We start from the raw sequence: 17,298 nt of genomic DNA, 5'->3' as shown, positions 1-17,298 counted from the left end.
AGTGGCAGACTGTGCTGTATTTTGAATGCTAATGTTACTGTTGATTGACGTTGTCCCTGAAAAGGTGTGCACTTGACATGTCAAGGAGTGAATAATTGACAGCCGATATAAGTACTGTTCGTGTCAAGGCTTTGTTAGGGGGTTTTGTGCAGCCTAGCCTACTGAATACCAATGATACTCCAGACTAGTGAACAGATTTCATACTCATTTATACATGGATACTTAAACACACTAAAGGGAAATATCTATTTTCACAGTTGGAGGAATAATAGTTTTTTTGAATCTCTAACAAAATGTATGATTTTATCAACTATCATAACGTCGGTATTGTATTTCTTTCACTACTTTGCAACCTGAATCTGTTGGAGTAGATCTTGTTTATGTGTTTTCTGATCGTTCATTTGCTGTTGAGCTAATGTTAGTGACACACAGGCTGTAACAGGGAAGTCTCATAGTACACAGCTAAGCTCCTCAGTCAGGAAGTTGAAGCCCGCTTCCTCACGCTCCCACACTAACCATTGGAGCCTCCTCCCACTACTCAAGGAAAAGCCATTTTCATTGCTGATATCTTTTATAAACATTTGAATACTTTATCTTATTTCTGTTGATAAAAACTACCCTCATTTATGCTTTTATTTTAAACACATACTCTAATTTTATTATCATAACGTATGTATTTATAGGCAGAGGCAGTCAGATCTCTGTGAGTTCAAGGCCAGCCTTGTCTACAGAGAGACTTCCAAGAGAGCCAAGGCTACACAGAGAAACCCTGTCATGTAAAAAAAAAAAAAAAAAAAAAAAAAAAAAAAAAAAAAAATTTAAATTTTATTCTGTTCTCTTAGAACAGATAAGCGTGGGATGGACTTGATCACTGTAATAGCTGCTCCCCTCCTCTTCCTCCCCTCCCCCCAGTACCTTCTGCTCTATGACAGCAGCTAAACAGGCTGGCCTCGTTCAGCATTAACTGACATGGAGTTGACTTTCTTGATCTTTAACATTTGTAAATTGCTTTTTTCAGTTTGTATTTCTGGTGTTTACTGTTGCTATTAGTCATTTTTGATCAACCAAAACCTTTGTATACAGAGCCCTAACCCTCCTTTTCTAAAATCATGTTTGAGGTACACAAATCCCGTAGTTGTTTCTTATCATGATAGGTTTTCTTATTATATAGACCTGACTCACCCAAAATTTTCTGTAATAATAAGTGCTTTTAAATGCTTCTAAGTACATTTTGAATAACAGCAATTTGTTCCATGTTTTTCTTTTAAATCCAGTTATGAATAGTAAACCTTGAAAATATAAGTTTCTATTCATGTGCTATGAATAAAACATGGATTTCATGTAACAACCAGTCTTGTATAAATTTTGAAGATTTATTTATTATTTATTTAGTGGTACTAGAGTCTGAACTTAGGGCCTCCTGCCTGCTAGCCAAACCTTTTACCAGTGACCCACATACTCAGCTCAAGATTGAAAGATCCTAATGGCAATTCCTGATTAAATTTTCCACAGAGAAAGTAATAATTGCAACCTGTATAGTTCGGGTCTTTTTCAGAATTTCATTGACCGGCTTTCTTAACGCTGGCCGTTGCCGTTAAAGAGGAAAATGGGGTGGAATTTAAGCAGTGGTACTTAGGCATCCTCCCTGGCCTGTGATGCTGTCTGTGGGCTTCTTCCATACGCAAGCTTTGACCAGGAGACGTGCTGTCTGCAGTCATCGTGGTAACCTTCTTAAAATAGTTTTTAATTTTCATTTTATTTTAAAATCACAGAAAGTTTTGGAAGTCATCTCAGGACTTCCCACAGAGCCTAGACCTCAGTCGTCCAGTGAACAGTCTGACACGTCCGGCTGACATGTATCGTTAGCTTGGTCCAGGGCCTGCTTCTCTTTCCTTCACATCAGTTAAGTTTGACATTCAAGGCCTGGAATCCTGATCAGGATTCTCCAGCTGCCTTTGGGAAAGGTGATTTCTGTTTTAGCTGCTTCCTTTCATGAATCAATTTCTTAAAATGTTCTTGGGCTAGAGATGTAGTTCATTGATACAACACCTCCTGAGCACACACAGGCCCTGGGCCCAGCATTACCAAAAACTAAAAGTAAAAAATTTTCCTTCATCATAAATAGCATGACTTTTTAAAAATCACCCAGGCACTGGAGAGATGGCTCAGCAGTTAAAAGTACTTACTCTTAAGGACCCAGGTTCAGCTCACAGTTTCCATGTGGCAGCTCACAGCTGTTTGTAACTCTGGAGATATGATGCCGTCCACTAGTCTCCATGACTACCAAGCACACACATAGTGCACATACATTCATGCAGGTAAGCACTCACACACATAAAATAATAATAAACATAGTCATTTTTTTTAAAAACCACACAGAGGTCCAATGTAGTAGCGTATGCCTTTAATCCCAGCACTTGGGAGGCGGAGGCAGGTGGGTCTCTGTGAGTTTGAGGCCAGCCTGGTCTACAAAGTGAATTTCAGGACAGCCAGGGCAGTTTCACAGAGAAACTCTGTGTGGAAAAACCACACACACACACACACACACTCACTCAATACTGAAAAATTGTTTTAAAAGTCCTTGCTCCTCTTTTCTGTCCCTCTCCTAACCTGCCCATAGCACCACTGAGGGTTTAGCATGTGACCTTCACAGGTTGTTCTGTGACACATGCTCATCTCTCTTCTTTGACACACCCAGTCTTTGGAGAGCGGTAAGCTCACTAGCAAGGAACATGGCGCTCTGCAGGTGGTACCCCAAAGAGCCCGCATAGACGGGGAGGTGCCCAAGAGGAAGTTCAGTTTGACAGTGGTTTAAAGGAAAATGTGTGGTTGATGTGCTTAATGTGGATCATCTCCTGTAACGTCCATAACTGTACTGTTTTCTCTTTCATGATTTTAGGTTGTTAAAGGCCTTACCTATTTGTGGAGTTTAAAGATTTTACACAGAGGTATGTTCTGGGTTTTACATGTGGACTTAACGTGGGGATGGAGGAGGCTGTGCAATTACCTTGGTTTAAGAAAAAAAAAAACATTTCAGCCAGCTGATATGACCATAAAAAAGTGATTGTTTGTAAATGTTAGTTTTCTTATTTTCTCCCTCTTATTTCCATCTTTTCTGCTTTTTTTCACTACAAACCAAGGGATTATGTTTTTGTGAATCATATTTCTCAAACATGCAGAACCTATTTTGTTCTATTTGAAAATAGCAGACTGTGTTATTTAACTGTGGGTACAGCCCTCCCCTTCCCACGGTCCTTAGAGAACTTCAGGTGTCCTCCTGAAGAGATTGCGCTCTGTTCCCTGGAAATGAAACTTCAGACAGGGACCTACTGAAAGAATCAGGAATGGTCCCTTGTGACGTGGAAGGGGATGGTCTGGTAACTGTTGCGTGTTACAGGAGGAGCCTCCTTTTGTTTGTTTAATGTTCCCAAAATGTCTGAATTCATTTGAAGCAAATTATGAAAAGAGAAAGAGACACTAGCAGAGCCAAACCACACATTCAACTTAGTGCACATCTGCTTACGCTGGCTTTGTGTACATCTGGGGAATGCAGCAGTGCACAATGAGATGCCGTTAAAGGAAAGGGTTTTTTTCGTTTTTTAATTTGGTTTTAGTTTTTATTTTTTAAACTTTCCCCCCGCTAAGAACAGGCTAAAGCTCTTGGAAGGAACTCACCCTATCTTCAACTGCAGGCTCCTACCCAGCCTGTGTTCTTCATAGGTGGTCTCAATCACCCCATGCTTCCAAACTTCTTCATCCTTTTTAAAGAGAATATCTACATTTGGAAAAGCATAATGTTCAGTTTTAGAAGGCATTCGTGCTGACTGAAGGGAATCTTAAGCCCCCTCATTTCCTCCACCCCCATCCCCATAAAGCCATTGCGTTTCTAGAGTGTAAATGGTACCAGAGTAGGAGCTGAGAGAGTGAGCAGGGCTGGAGTAGTATCATTTTCCTGGGTATCAGTATGTGAACACATCTGATGAGTAATGTGTAAAAGAAAGGGGACGTTCTAACCTGGTTGGCCGAGCTACTCTGTAACACGTACTCCTACCCCTGTGCAGCAGCCATGGAGCCCTTACAGCCGGTGGCTGCTCCTAGTGTTTGCTTGCCTTTTCCACACATCTGCTGTGCATTTGGCATGGGATCTAAGGGAAGGCATCAGTGCTCAATAGCAAAGCCTTCATTAAAAGGACCATGCTGTGGAAATGGGAATGTTATTATAAATTGAAACTTAGGATTGTTCTGTACTCTAGGCAGACAGGATCATTCTGGACTAATGAATTCTCTCCAGCTGTAACTATGGAAAATGTGGTTGCTCAAAGAACTGATGGATAGGGAATTGTGCCTCAGATATTCCAAAACGTCTTTTCTTTTCCTCTTTGAGGTGACAAATCATGCTGACAAGGCGCTGTTCCTCTAGAATTCCTGTTTCTAAGTTATTTGGGTTAGTCTCACTCTGTTTGTGAGAATAACCAGATTTGTTTGTTTGTTTATTGAAATGATATATCATTAAACATGTCTCAGATGGATTTTGTGGGGATCTGAAAATAAAGCCCAGGGTCAAATTACCAGAACAATCCTCCTGTGGTCATTTAGGCAGGCACAGCTGACCAGAGCCCTTGGAGACCAGTGTACACTTCTCTTGCTCTTTGCAACTTGGGCTCAGAAAGGACTTTTGGTATGTTGTGGGAGACGGTTGTGGTGACTTGGCTGATTGCTGATATGGAATCTTTCTTTAGGTTTTTCTGGCCCACTCAACACCCAGAGTAAACTGCTATAAACTGTTACTGTGGGAGGTGTCTGTGAAAGCCATGGGTATGGGTTGCCACAAGCCCTCTCCAGGGACTTCTGTTTTAGTATGAATCAGGGAAGTAGTGTATGTATGTCTGCCTAGATAGAAAGGTGACTGGATCACAGGGCAGATGAGTGTGTATTCCCTCGTAATGGGCCCTCAGCTCTGAGAAAGTGCTGCGGTAATAATACATCTTCTTAATAAATTTCCATGTTTGGCCTTAGCTATTCACAGAGGCTTTTACCTTCTGAATGTAGAGTCAAAAGAGTCAGGGCCCTGGAGACTTTTGTAAAGGACTGTACTGAGAAACTTAGCCTAAATTGAGTAGGTTTTTGTCCATATTTAATAACTTGGATTTCATAAAATAAGATTAAAGATACCTTTTTATTTACCAAAAAGCTATTTAATTTTCTCCTTGATTAAAAAATTGTAGCTTTTTAGATGAGTTCAATCAGGCAATTAAAGATCAGAGCTTTTAAGTTCAGCTAAGGCAATTAAGTAGGTAATATGGTTGTTTATACACTTGTACTGTATACACGCTCACCACTGTTCCTTCTTACACACACATAGGCTCATTTTTGCTTCCTCTGATTGATGATGGGAATACATCTGAATATGTGTCACATTGTCAAATCAAAGCTGGGTCCTTTTATGGAGGCTGGGGAAGTCTGGTCCAGGCTGTGTGAGAAGAAGACAACAGAACACTAATGAGTGATCCAAGCTTCCCGCTTTGTGTCGGCTAAGTACTAAGAACTGTGTTCTCCTCTGATCATCCTTTTCTAAGGCTGCTCCCCCCAGACAGAGCAGAGAATTAGTAAAATGACATTACTTTATACTCAGGAGCACACATTTTTCACAATGAAGAACTGGAGACATGTTTGGCTGCCTGATACAAAAGAACAGATTACTTCTCCCATATAAATGGCTTGGTCTGGTGTCCTGGGTTTTAACTATGGAAAGATGGACAAGTGAAATCCAGAGCCTTTTTCTCGGGGTAAGTGGAGACTATAGAGCAGTCTAAACAAGAAGCAGCCACAAACTTTTGCCCCATGGTGAGTCTAGTCCCCTTAGTTTATCCGGCTGCACATTATGTCACCTGGAAATGGTGGGACCTTGAGTTCAACAGCTCAGGTTGGACCATCAGGGTTCTCTTCAGTCAGCTGTTTTTCTTGGTTAGCATTTTAATATTTGAGATGATAGATGGGAGAGGACTTTGTGAATGATCAAATGTTAATACTGTTGATAGATTTTTATTATAACTATGAATTAATCACTTCATCCAATCAATAAGAATACTCCATTAACAAATCCAGCCAAGGAGAGAGTTATTACGCTTTGTGTTACAGGGTCAAAAAATCCATAATTCCCTTTTCTAAGCTAAAGCAAATGTGATGACATCACATGAAGATATACTTACTTAAAATGTTTGAAACGCCTACCAAGATTAACTACTGTGGAAACGCTGTCTTCATTGTCAGAGAGAAGTGAGCGCCCTGTGAGCAGGGCCTTTGCTGACCGTGGGTAAAAACAAAGACAGTGAACAGTGAGAATGTGTGTTGGGCCAGATCCGACATTCCAGCAAACACTGCAGCTTAACTTCAAAACATACATCACCACTAATGAGGTGAGAGCCCTGCATATTAATAAACCACGGCTCCAGTCACAGCCATCATTACCCACATCAAACATAAATACAAGATTAACACCTATGCCATTTCTGTGGGAAACGTGAGAATGCCCTGGCAGTAACTGCTCTTGCTTTCCCCGAGGATAAAAAAGAAATGGAAGGGTAATGAGAACAGAACTAAGATTAAGAAAATAAAACCGGCCGTCAGTTGGGGCCATCGTACAGAGATGCGGAAAATTATAGAGAGAGAACGCCAGACCTCTGTACCCCAGGATACCTTTCTATAGATGAACCTGGGCAATTTTACTTGCCTTCTTCAATAGAAAAGATGAGCATGGTGCATGCCTGTAATCCCAGCCCTTGGGAGGCTGGAGCAGGAAGATTGTGAATTTCAGGTCAGCCTGAGCTATAGGGTAAAACGCTGTCTTTAAAAAAAAGAAAGAAAAAAGGCAGCTTTGCAGAACAGTTTTTGCCCAGGTAGATCTCTGTGTAAAGAAAGAAACTTTGGTCTGTAGCCAGACCACCCTGAATGGACTCAATCTTGTCTGATCTCAAAGGAAAAAACAGGCCAGCTCTTACAGCATCAGCAAACACACTAGCGGTCTTATTTTCCCTGGTGTTACCTTCCTAAAACTGACCACACTTGGACTTCTCCAGGTGCAGCCTTAGGTGTGTAAGCTAGTGTTAGTTTATTCCAGGTGTCCGTGAGTGCTTGGGAGATGGCGGTATATGTAATGCGGGCTTTCTGCGTTCTAGCAGGGTAGGTGAAATGGCGAGAGACAGACAGGGGCGGGGGCAAGGAAGGGAGGGAGGGAGGGAAAGGAAGAAGGAAGATTCATAAGCAATAATTACAGTAGTAAATATAGAATGCACTAGAAAGTGGCTAGCTAAAGGATGGAAGAGTGTAGTAGATCCAACACCGCAGGGGCATGGGGGACTTGCTCCCTTGGCGCTCACAGCGAAGATGGTTGTGGATGCAGGCTTAGAGAAGTAGAGTTGGTCAAGCTAACAGGAGCGCATTTCTGACAACATGGCCCAGCACCTCCTCTCCTAGATATTTACACAGGAGAAATGATGCATGTGCTCCACAAAACTAGTGATCAACTTTCCCCAGTGCCTTTATTCATAAAAGATGTGCATTGGAAATAACTGATTAGTCTTTTAACGAGTAAATGGGTAAACATGCCGTGGTGCATCCACACAGTGGGGCGTGACTCAGTAGTAAAATGACTGAACTTCTGTCCACACAGCAGCGTGGAGAAATTTCAGATATGTCACACTAAGTGAGACTCGGTTTAAGCAGTACTCTGCGAAGGGTAGAACTGAGGGTGGAAAGCCTTAGTAGCTGATGAAGGAAGGATGGGTTGTAAAAGCATCTGGGCAACTTAGAGGGGTCATGCTTCAGGGAACCAGGCAGAAGTTAGTGGAGGGGGGGGTTGTTTTGTTTTATTTTGTTTTTTAAGGAAGGAAGCAAAGGGGACCTTTGCTGAGGTGGGGAGATGCTTAGTCAGCAAAGTGCCTGATGAGTTTGGCTCCCCAGCTCCCCTGTCTACACACAGGCAGTGGAACAAGGCTGTGAGGCCACAGTAGGGGAGGCAGATAGAAGAGGATCCCTGAGGCTCACTGGCAGCCAGTCTCGCCTTATCAGTAAGTTCCTCAAAACATCAGGTGGAGAGCTATTGAGGAAAATACCCAATGTAGACTTCTGACGAGTGCACATAGGTGCATGTGTTTCTATGTCCAAAGCTGTCCAAATGAGTGTAAAGCTGGGATTTGTAGTAAATTAGTTAGGAAGTGAAACTACATTCACAAGAGTGATTCCTTACTGGTGGGGCATTGCCAGCAATAGACAATTAACCTGGTTGAATTAACCTGGTGATTTATGATGAACGTAATTTGTACGAAGCTTCCATAACAGCCCCTTCACGGGGACTAGACAGCTGGGGCTTCGGTTCAGGTTAGAGGGAGCTCAAGTGGCCTAAGCCGTATCTCTGCTTCCTGAAATATCAGGGCTTTTTTTGTTTTTTGTTTTTCAAGGACTGGTTAGCATTTGAGCGATCCAAGTCAATTTAAAGGAGTCATCCCCAGTTGGTTTTATGTCGCAGAGGGTAATGACGGGAAAACTGGGTGTGAGCGCCTTCTTCCTCGTGCTGGGGCTGCTTAGTCAGGCGGATCTGGTAGAGATGTTTGTGTTGAACAAGTGTTAGTGGTGAGAGCCATGATTAGACCTTGGCTCCTGTTTAAATATCCTTTAAATGCAAGCATTCATTATGTGCCAATGCTATAGTTGATCGTAACTCATGAGCTGACTTAGCCAATTAACTGAGGTAAACAAACTAGTTTAATGAGTATGAGTTGTTGATTTTTCTCCAGCTCTGACTACACGTGTGAACATCTCTAGACATGAAGCCTCCTTGCCTGTGCTGGTCATTCATTCTCTTTGCTTTGGGTTTACAGAGATTTCTGTATGCATAATGATGGTTTTTAAAAGATAAATTCTGTACAGTGTTACTTAAAAGTGCTCTGTTAAAAAAAAAAACTTGCCACGACTGTACAAAGAACTTTGAAAATTCAATAGAAAGGACAAACAAGAAAATCAGTCCAGTTATTTAATGGGCCAAGGACATGGGCATGTACACGTGGCACATAACCACATGAAGAAGATGGCAGCCTCATGTCCTATAGAGAACGCAGACCCACGCTGACGTGAGGTCCTTCTACGTGCCTATGAGAATGGCTGCAGTCAGCAGGGACAATGGCATATGCCATGAGGTTGCAGAGAAGTTGGGACAGTAGTCCCACTGTTGACATTTCCCGGAAAACTAAGCACACAGCTGTCCTTATGACCCAGCAGTGAAGACTTAGGTCCACACAGTACTGTATACACATGTTCGTAGCAGCTTTGTCCACGTTAACACAAAACTGCAAACAACCTGGATGGCCTTTGATGAGGAATGGTTAAAGAGCCCTAGTGCATTCATACCGTGGAATACTGCTCAGTGGCGGGAAGGGATGGACTGTTGTCACCACTCTGGGTAAGCCTGCAGAGAATTATTCCAAGTGAAAAAAGCAATCACAAATTTTGCTGCAATTTCTATAGCATTCTTGAATGATACAGTTAGAGAAATGGAAGGCAGAGTAGTAGTCTCAGGGGCTGAGGAAATAGGGGTGAGAAGGAAGGGGTCTGCCCACAGAGGGAACAGAGAATAACCCTTGTGATGGGAGTGTTCTCCAGCTTGAGAGTATTATTAATTCAGTTCCTTGCAGGTGTACTGTACTCTACAGTTTTACAGGATGCTACTATTGTAGGAAACCGCATAGAAGCCGGTGTGATATGTCTGTTGTTTCTTCCAGCTACATGTGAATCTGATTATCTCAGAAGACAACTGTCTTAGTTAGGGTTATTACTGCTATGATAAAACACTATGACCAAAAGCAGCTTGGGGAGAGAGGGAAGGGCCTGCTTTCTTGTGGAGCCCAGGACCACCAGGGGTGGTCCTACACAATGAGCTGGGCCCTCCCCCACTAATCACTAAGTAAGAAAATGCCCTGCATGCTTGCCTACAGCCCAGTCTTATGGAGGCTTTTTCTTAATTGAGATACCCTCCTCTCAGGTGACTGTATCTGTGTCTAGTTGACATAAAACTATCCAGCATAATGACATTTAGAAAGATATGTATCAATTATATGTCAAAAAATAGAGAGTAATATGTACAGGAAATATGGATGATTATTCCTCTAAAACCCTTCTGGGTGGTGAGAGGGTTGGGATTAGAAGTGAGTTGTGTGATCATTGTGTGCTTTGACTCACAAATCGCTGTACTGTTGACACACAGGACCCTGTCCAGCTACCCATCGTGGGGCCCTGCACAAGTCACAGGGTTGCCTCTGAGTTTTGTCTTCTAGGTAAATCTAAAGTTTCTGAACCCATCAGAGGAAGAGGACCAGCTATGGGGGATGGATGCTGCGGCATGGCTGTGTACCCATGGGTATTTGTTGGATAAATGAGTCAAGTCATTTTGTGGGCTGTTTTCATCCTGGAACTTTCTGTAGTGCAGCTTACTTCAGAGTCGTCCTGAGTAAGGAGTGGATGACATCCTGAATGGATGTGTATTGGTGAGCTGAGCACAGCCATGTCAAGGCCCCCAGTGCCTTACACCCACGGGGCTAGCTAAGCCTTCCTCCAGCCATGTATGAGTGGTTACAAATGGTTGACCAGAAACCATCAACCACAGTTTCCTTCCTGGATGTTTAGAGCCTGTGGCTGTGCCCCGGCAGCGACTTCCCCCAAGATTGGCTAACCTGGCTTGTTCAGCTGTGTACAATACTCCCACCTCCTCGATTCAGCTGTATAGAGTTCACTTGGAGTGTCTGTGCCGCCATGGTGCCCTTCATCAGAGCACATGGCCCACCTGACCCCAACTTTCCTGTAGATGTGTCTGTTGTCACTTCCCTGTCATCCCAGTTAGGACAGTCCCTAAGGATGTGTAAGGTCTCAGCAATTCTGTGTTGTCCATAAAAGTATTGAAAGGTAAGAGATTTGTCATCAGCTGGCACATTCTGCCAGTCCAGTGGACACACTGCTACATTAGCACACTCCAAGGCATGGTTGAAGGTCAGCACTGTGGAAATCATATCTAGTGTTTTGCTTCTGGAGGAGTCAGTTCTTTGGAACGGGTCTAATAATGTCAATTGTGGGTGTTATTACTGTAGTCACTTCCTCAGTGTCTTCTGGGGGCTGCTGTAATGGACCTTTGTGAATAAAATGTTTAGTCTTCATGACAGCCCTGTGAGGAGGTGTCTGCATCTCCATCTTTAAATGAGGAAGTGGACTTTCAGAGAGGCTCTCTGACCAGTGTCGGGGGAGGCAGTAATGGTTAGCGGTCTCATGCAGGAGTTATAGGATGGGACTGAAGGGGACATTCTGGTTCTGCCGCTTAGCTCACCTCAGTGACCTGACCGGGTCAGCCACTTCCTCTCCATGGCCTGACAGCATGTGTCTGCAGCACGTGTGCAGAGCATGGTGGTTATTAGTAGTTCAAACCCATTGTAGAATATTATTTTAAGGTGTGTTATTTGTGTTTATGCTCTGGAATGTTTGTTTAATGATGCAAAGATGTGTTTGATTAAATAAAATTCACCTGTGGTCAGGAGGCTGCGTCAGTTACTAGCTGACAGGAAGTGGTAGGGAGGAGCCAGGTGGAGAAGGGTTTATAAAGAGAGTGAGGAGATGCACGAGGGCTTTTTGGAGGAGGAGAGGAAGGTGAGGAGGTGAGCTACTTGTTATTCAGCCTCTCTGAAGAGCAGAATTCCACCTTAACCTTTGAATCTTGAGTTCTTTAGAGGGACAGAGCTTTAGAGCTAAGGTCCCTTCTGAGCTTTGCAGGAGTTCCCGGCTACACCCTTGCAGCCTCACCGCTGCTGGTAGCTGTGAAGTTGCAGTTGCTGATTCAGAAAGCCATGGCTTAAAAGGCAGCAACAATTAAATAAAAGGACAACAAAACCATTGCTCCTCAAAAAGAGCAGCAGGAAGTTGGGAGAGCATGACTAGAACGTTCTCCAGTCTCCTCTCCTTTTCTTAGAGAGAAATCCAGCTGGTTAGAAATGGAATGACACTCAAAACATCTAGATCAGTTTCTTTGTGAATTTCTCAAAATCATCCAAGAGTCCAGCCACTTAATGTGTTCAAGTGGGGTTCATCTAAGGAAGGGGCAGCTCGTTGAGGGCAAAGGGTCGAGTCAGAGGGACAGGTTTGTGGCACCGTAACTGATTAATTTCATTCATTTGAGCCTTGATTTCCTTGTCTGTCAAGTGAGGCTACTCATGATTCCTGTCTCAGGGTTAGAGTAAGAGCAAATGAAGCCGTACATGGCAGGGATGACTTAGCTCAGTCTGGCATACAGCAAGTGCCAAGCGTTGTCTACCATAATTATTGTCTCTTCTTTGAAAGGATTTACCAGCATGTGCTGCTCCACATCATTTTTTCTGCATCCCATATCTTCATGTTCTTCCTGCTAAAGAGCAGGAAGTTCTGACTCTTTGTTCAGTCCCATTGTAGACTCAATATCACTTTCCAGGGTGAGGGGCAAATGTCTTCAGATTCCAGGAGTCCATTCTCCCACAGTGTTCCCCATATGTGGACCATAACGCGTAGACTGCAGATAGGACCTGAGATCCATGATGTAGAAAAAGGGTTTTATTACTGTTTGCTATGAAGGAATTGGGGAGAGGGTGAAAGATCTAGCTCAGTAGGAGAGTACTTGCCTTGCTCATGGCAGACTTTAGGCTCAAGCCCTGGCCCCACAAAGCCAGGAATAAGTAAAGTTTGGAGGAAAGGGGCATCAAGAGGCCCGGGCCTGTGTCTTTAATATTAACCTTACAAAAGTCTCCTGTTGATCAGCAAGAAGGGGAAGCCATATATTGTGCCTCCTGCAAGCTGAATCGTGAGACTCCAGACAGCAGCTGCCACTTAGATACCTGATTGTGCTGCTTAATTTTATTTAGGGCTTTGGCAAGAATGCTTGGGTGACTACCCTTTATTCTATGATGGAGTGCTTAGAGGAACTTTGCTATTGCAGTGAGGTTTTTCTCCTAAGTGCGTTCCTGTTGTGTGTAGATGACTCTTAATGCGGTGTCACCACAGACTGTATTTAATTGTACCTGCTGTTCTCACTCATTAGAGTGCAGTCCCTAAGAAATAACTGGAGAGATATATCAAGTGTTGTCTTTTCATACGACAATTAAACTTAATGAAGGAATATTGCCGAAGAGCCCCTGTCCAGGGCTGGGAGAGCTTCTGAGAGTGGAGACCTCCTCTACATGTCCCCTGGGTCCTGATGAATGGAGAGGAGTCTTACAGAGGGAGGACAGCAAAGAAAAGTTTAGTTCTGCTTCTGACATGGTCTCACAACAGAGCTGTGTGGCACATTTTACAACTGACTGACGCTTCCTTAAGAATTACATCATGCGTGCTGACGAGATGACTCAGTGGGTAAAGGAGCTTGCCACCAAGCCTGATGGCCTGAGTTTGATCCCTGGGACCCACATGGTAGAAGGAGAGAACCCACTCCTGCAAGTTGTCCTCTGCCCTCCACAAGCGCACTGTGGCACATGCGCCGTGTGCTCAGGCGTGCACACACTAGATAAATATGAACTGTACCATGCCTGCTTTTAAAATGACCCAGTGTCTAGCTAGGGTTTCTATTGCTGTGAAGAGACACCATGACCACAGAAACTCTCATAAAAGAAAACATTTAATTGGGGCTCGCTTACAGTTTCAGAGGTTTAGTCCATTATCATCATGGTGGGGACATGGCAGCATGCAGGCAGACATAGTGCTGGAGAAGCTGACACACTTCTCCAACAAGGCCACACCTACTCCAACAAAGCCACACCTCCTAATAGTGCCACTCCCTCTGAACTTATGGGGGCCAATTACATTCAAACCACCACACCCAGTGAAGCTCACCCATCAAAGACCAAGCAAGCCAGTATTGTAAACACACAATGGAAAGGGAGCAGCAAGTGCCATCACCAACATCTCTGGCAAACAGCTCACACAGAGGTCACTCTCTGGCTGGGTGGCTTTCCTTTTCGGACAAAAGCGTACACTCTATACTGAGTCAGTTTCCCCCAAAACTGCTCTGACCAGAAGTCACCCACCTCTTTAGTCCCTGTGCAGACTTTGATCCCTGTGTCTGGGGCCACCTTTAGGCCTGCAGCCAAACCCTGAGCCCAGTGGGGTGTGGGGCGGAGCTGACAGGGGACGCCCTGTGAAGGGCTGCAGCCAGCTCTGCTTTTGAGGGCTCAGCCTTGATGAGCAAGCCCCAGCTTACTGCTGTTGGTGGGTCTTCTGTAATGGCTAATTGATGCCGCCTGTGTAAAGATCCAGTTTCCTGGGTGAGGCAGTTATGGGCGGCAACATGGGTCATGTCGACATGATACCAATTTCCACAGTCAATTTGGTCAATTCAGTGGAAGGGAAAAAAAAAATCAGACCGTCCTGAAAATCAGTCAGAACAGTTACGGGAGGTTACCGAGGCAGCCATGGTCGCCTGACTGAGCTTCTCATGCTTGACCAGTTGATTTTATATTTTGTAGACACAGCCTTGGTCATTTGGGAAAATCTCAAATATATAAAAATGACACTTTAAAATTAGTACCTTTTTTAAATACTAATAAATAATAATCATTGTGGTTACCCAGGCTTTTTTAAAAATGTATAGCAGCTTTAAAGAGGAAGCAGCCATTGTACTATTTATATATAATTAAGAGTGGTTACATGGTGTCTGTCTCCTACCTTGTCACAAATTGGAAAGTGATCACCATAGCTGGAAAGTATCTGCAGAACTATGGATTATCAACTAGTTTTCTGGGAAACAGTATGCTGCTGATCAGTTGTGTTTTGAGGCTCTTTAAAAAATAACTATTGATATATTATTTATACACTAAGAAAGACACACATTTTAAGGATGTGATTCAAAAAATGAGCTAAATAATTTTATACTATTATGTAACTGTTGCTGTAATCTAGTTTTGGAATAGTCCCTCACCCTACCAAAAAAAAGTCTCCATACCCGTTCACAGTCAGTCCCTGCCACAGGCCTTGCTTGTGTCTCCGGTCCTTGTCCCCCTCCCTGTCCCTGCCCCACTCTCCAGGGAACACTAATCTATCTTCTGACTGTGTAGATTTGCCTTTTCTGGACATAAGTAGATCCATATGAACTGCTGTGCCTTGCTCTTTCTAGTTTCTGTAACATTTAGTTAGGTTGATCGATGTTGTACTGTTTGTCAGCCATCCATTCCTCTTTATTGCAGAATACTATTATATATGTATATATAGAGAGAGGATGTAGTTCATTCATTTACTAGTGGAGGGAGGGGCATTTATAATTGTATATGGTTTGGGACTGTTAGGAATAATGCTGCTGCTATTTGCATACACGTATTTTTTTTTAATTTATTTATGTTAGTGGTTTTTATTTTTAAGGTATGTTCTCACCATGTAGCCCAGGCTAGTCCATTACTTGTTATGTAGCCCAGGCTGGCTGCAAACTTGAAGCAGGCCTCCTGCCATAGCCTTCCACCTGCTAAGACTATAGGCATGTGCCGCCCAGTGCAGCATGCATATGTCTTTGTAAGATTCTGGGTTTTTTTGGTTGTTGTTGTTGTTGTTGAATAGACACCAGGGAGTGGAATTAGTATCTGTTTTTAAATATCTATATCACAGCCATTCAGACAATCTCAGAGTTTAAGAACTTGTCATTGCTATACAGTATGTGGTCTGTGTTACTACCTGGGGTTTCATGTTTTGCTAAAGACAGGGTAGCATTGTGAGCACAAAGTTTTATGGTCGTTTATTTGAGACAGGACCTCACAATTACCAAGGCTGGATTTAAATTTCTAGGCTCTAGCCATCCTCCTACCTCAGGTTTCCGAGTAGGTGGGACTACCTGACTTACTAGCCTATATGGCTTATGTTTATTTTTTTTTTTATTTTTATTTTTTTATTTTTTTGGTTTTTCGAGACAGGGTTTCTCTGTGTAGCTTTGCGCCTTTCCTGGAACTCGCTTTGGAGACCAGGCTGGCCTCGAACTCACAGAGATCCGCCTGGCTCTGCCTCCCGAGTGCTGGGATTAAAGGCGTGCGCCACCACCGCCCGGCGCTTATGTTTAATTTTTAAAGACACTTTAGTTTTTATTCATTTATAGATGCTTGTTGAGGGTAGAGGCAGGGTAGAAGCTTGGTGTGGTCCTCAGCACGGCCCAAGACACCATTCTCGAACTCTTACATTCTTCCTGTTTGGGTATTTTTATCACCCATCTAAGCACTTCACATACATGATTGGTCAGAAGTGCTGAGAACCACCCCTCATCTACTTGACACTCCTGCAGATCACATTTATGGCATCATTATTGAAAAGTCTAGCTCACTGGGAAGTCCTGTTGAGGGACTGGGGAACTATTTGGACAGGAGACACCTGATGTGACTGGGTAATTGTTGATTCCTCTGTGGTTCCAGTGGAGCAGTACCTGCCGTTCTTGAAGAACCTGCTCGCTTTGAGCTGGAACCTTTCTTAGGACTTGGGTCTGGCAGAGTACCTTAGACAGTCCACATCCCGACTTCCTGGAGTGGGAGTTGTCATGGCCCGTTCCTCAGCAGAAGCTCACAATACTTATAGTGCATTGAAGAGTTGGGAACATCCATTCACAGATGATGCAGTGTGCATTGAGCACTTGGGTCTGTGCCGGGCAGTGCTGAGCACAGTCTCACTCAAGTCCCACACAAATTTTATCACTATGGGAATATCCAGATACTATCAGATCCCAGCCCAATCAGGTTGATAGCTGATCTTCCTGCTGTCAAAAAGTTGCCAGTGCGAGTTCAGGGTGGTCTGAGGATTCATGCGACTGGACTTAGCTCTGCTCGGAGCTTTAATGACCTGTGTGGTACAGTCCATGTGCAGGGCTGACTAGCAGATCTTGGATGAATTCCATCGGCCACTTTGCATAGCATCGCTCTGCTTCCCCTGAGAGGATCTGACCACAGAATCTACCACTGTTTGCTACAAAAGCCCATCCATAACAAGTGATCTAGAACACTGGGCATTAAAATGAGCCACTTTGCATTCACCTTTATCTCACTTTCTCCAGCATGATACCAACTTCTTGGAAACCAGACTTTGAAGCAGGTAACACAAGCAAATGACATCTCATGCTTAATGCTGAAGGGTTTGGAGTTGGTTTTCTTTTTCATTAAAGATTTTACACAGCACTAATACAAGCATCGCTTTCTTCAAAGGCATGAAACCAACCCGTAATTCCAGGCTTCTACATCCTCATTTGTATTTTCTTTGAGAAGATGCCTTAGTTAAAATCAA

At 43.5% G+C, this 17,298-nt stretch overlaps 1 protein-coding gene across 2 annotated transcripts in view; it reads left to right on the top strand.

The window, feature by feature from the left end:
• Map2k5 (mitogen-activated protein kinase kinase 5) overlaps window positions 1–17,298 on the top strand; it is a 238,473-nt gene that overhangs the window by 106,794 nt on the left and 114,381 nt on the right. For both annotated transcript variants that reach the window (XM_059268067.1, XM_059268066.1), the window contains exon 13: window positions 2,900–2,948. In XM_059268067.1, coding sequence (XP_059124050.1) covers window positions 2,900–2,948 — 49 coding nt within the window. The remainder of the gene's footprint in view (window positions 1–2,899; window positions 2,949–17,298) is intronic.

Source organism: Peromyscus eremicus, chromosome 7 (assembly GCF_949786415.1).
Source record: "Peromyscus eremicus chromosome 7, PerEre_H2_v1, whole genome shotgun sequence".
NCBI lineage: Eukaryota > Metazoa > Chordata > Mammalia > Rodentia > Cricetidae > Peromyscus > Peromyscus eremicus.
This window is presented reverse-complemented; position numbering and strand designations above follow the sequence as displayed.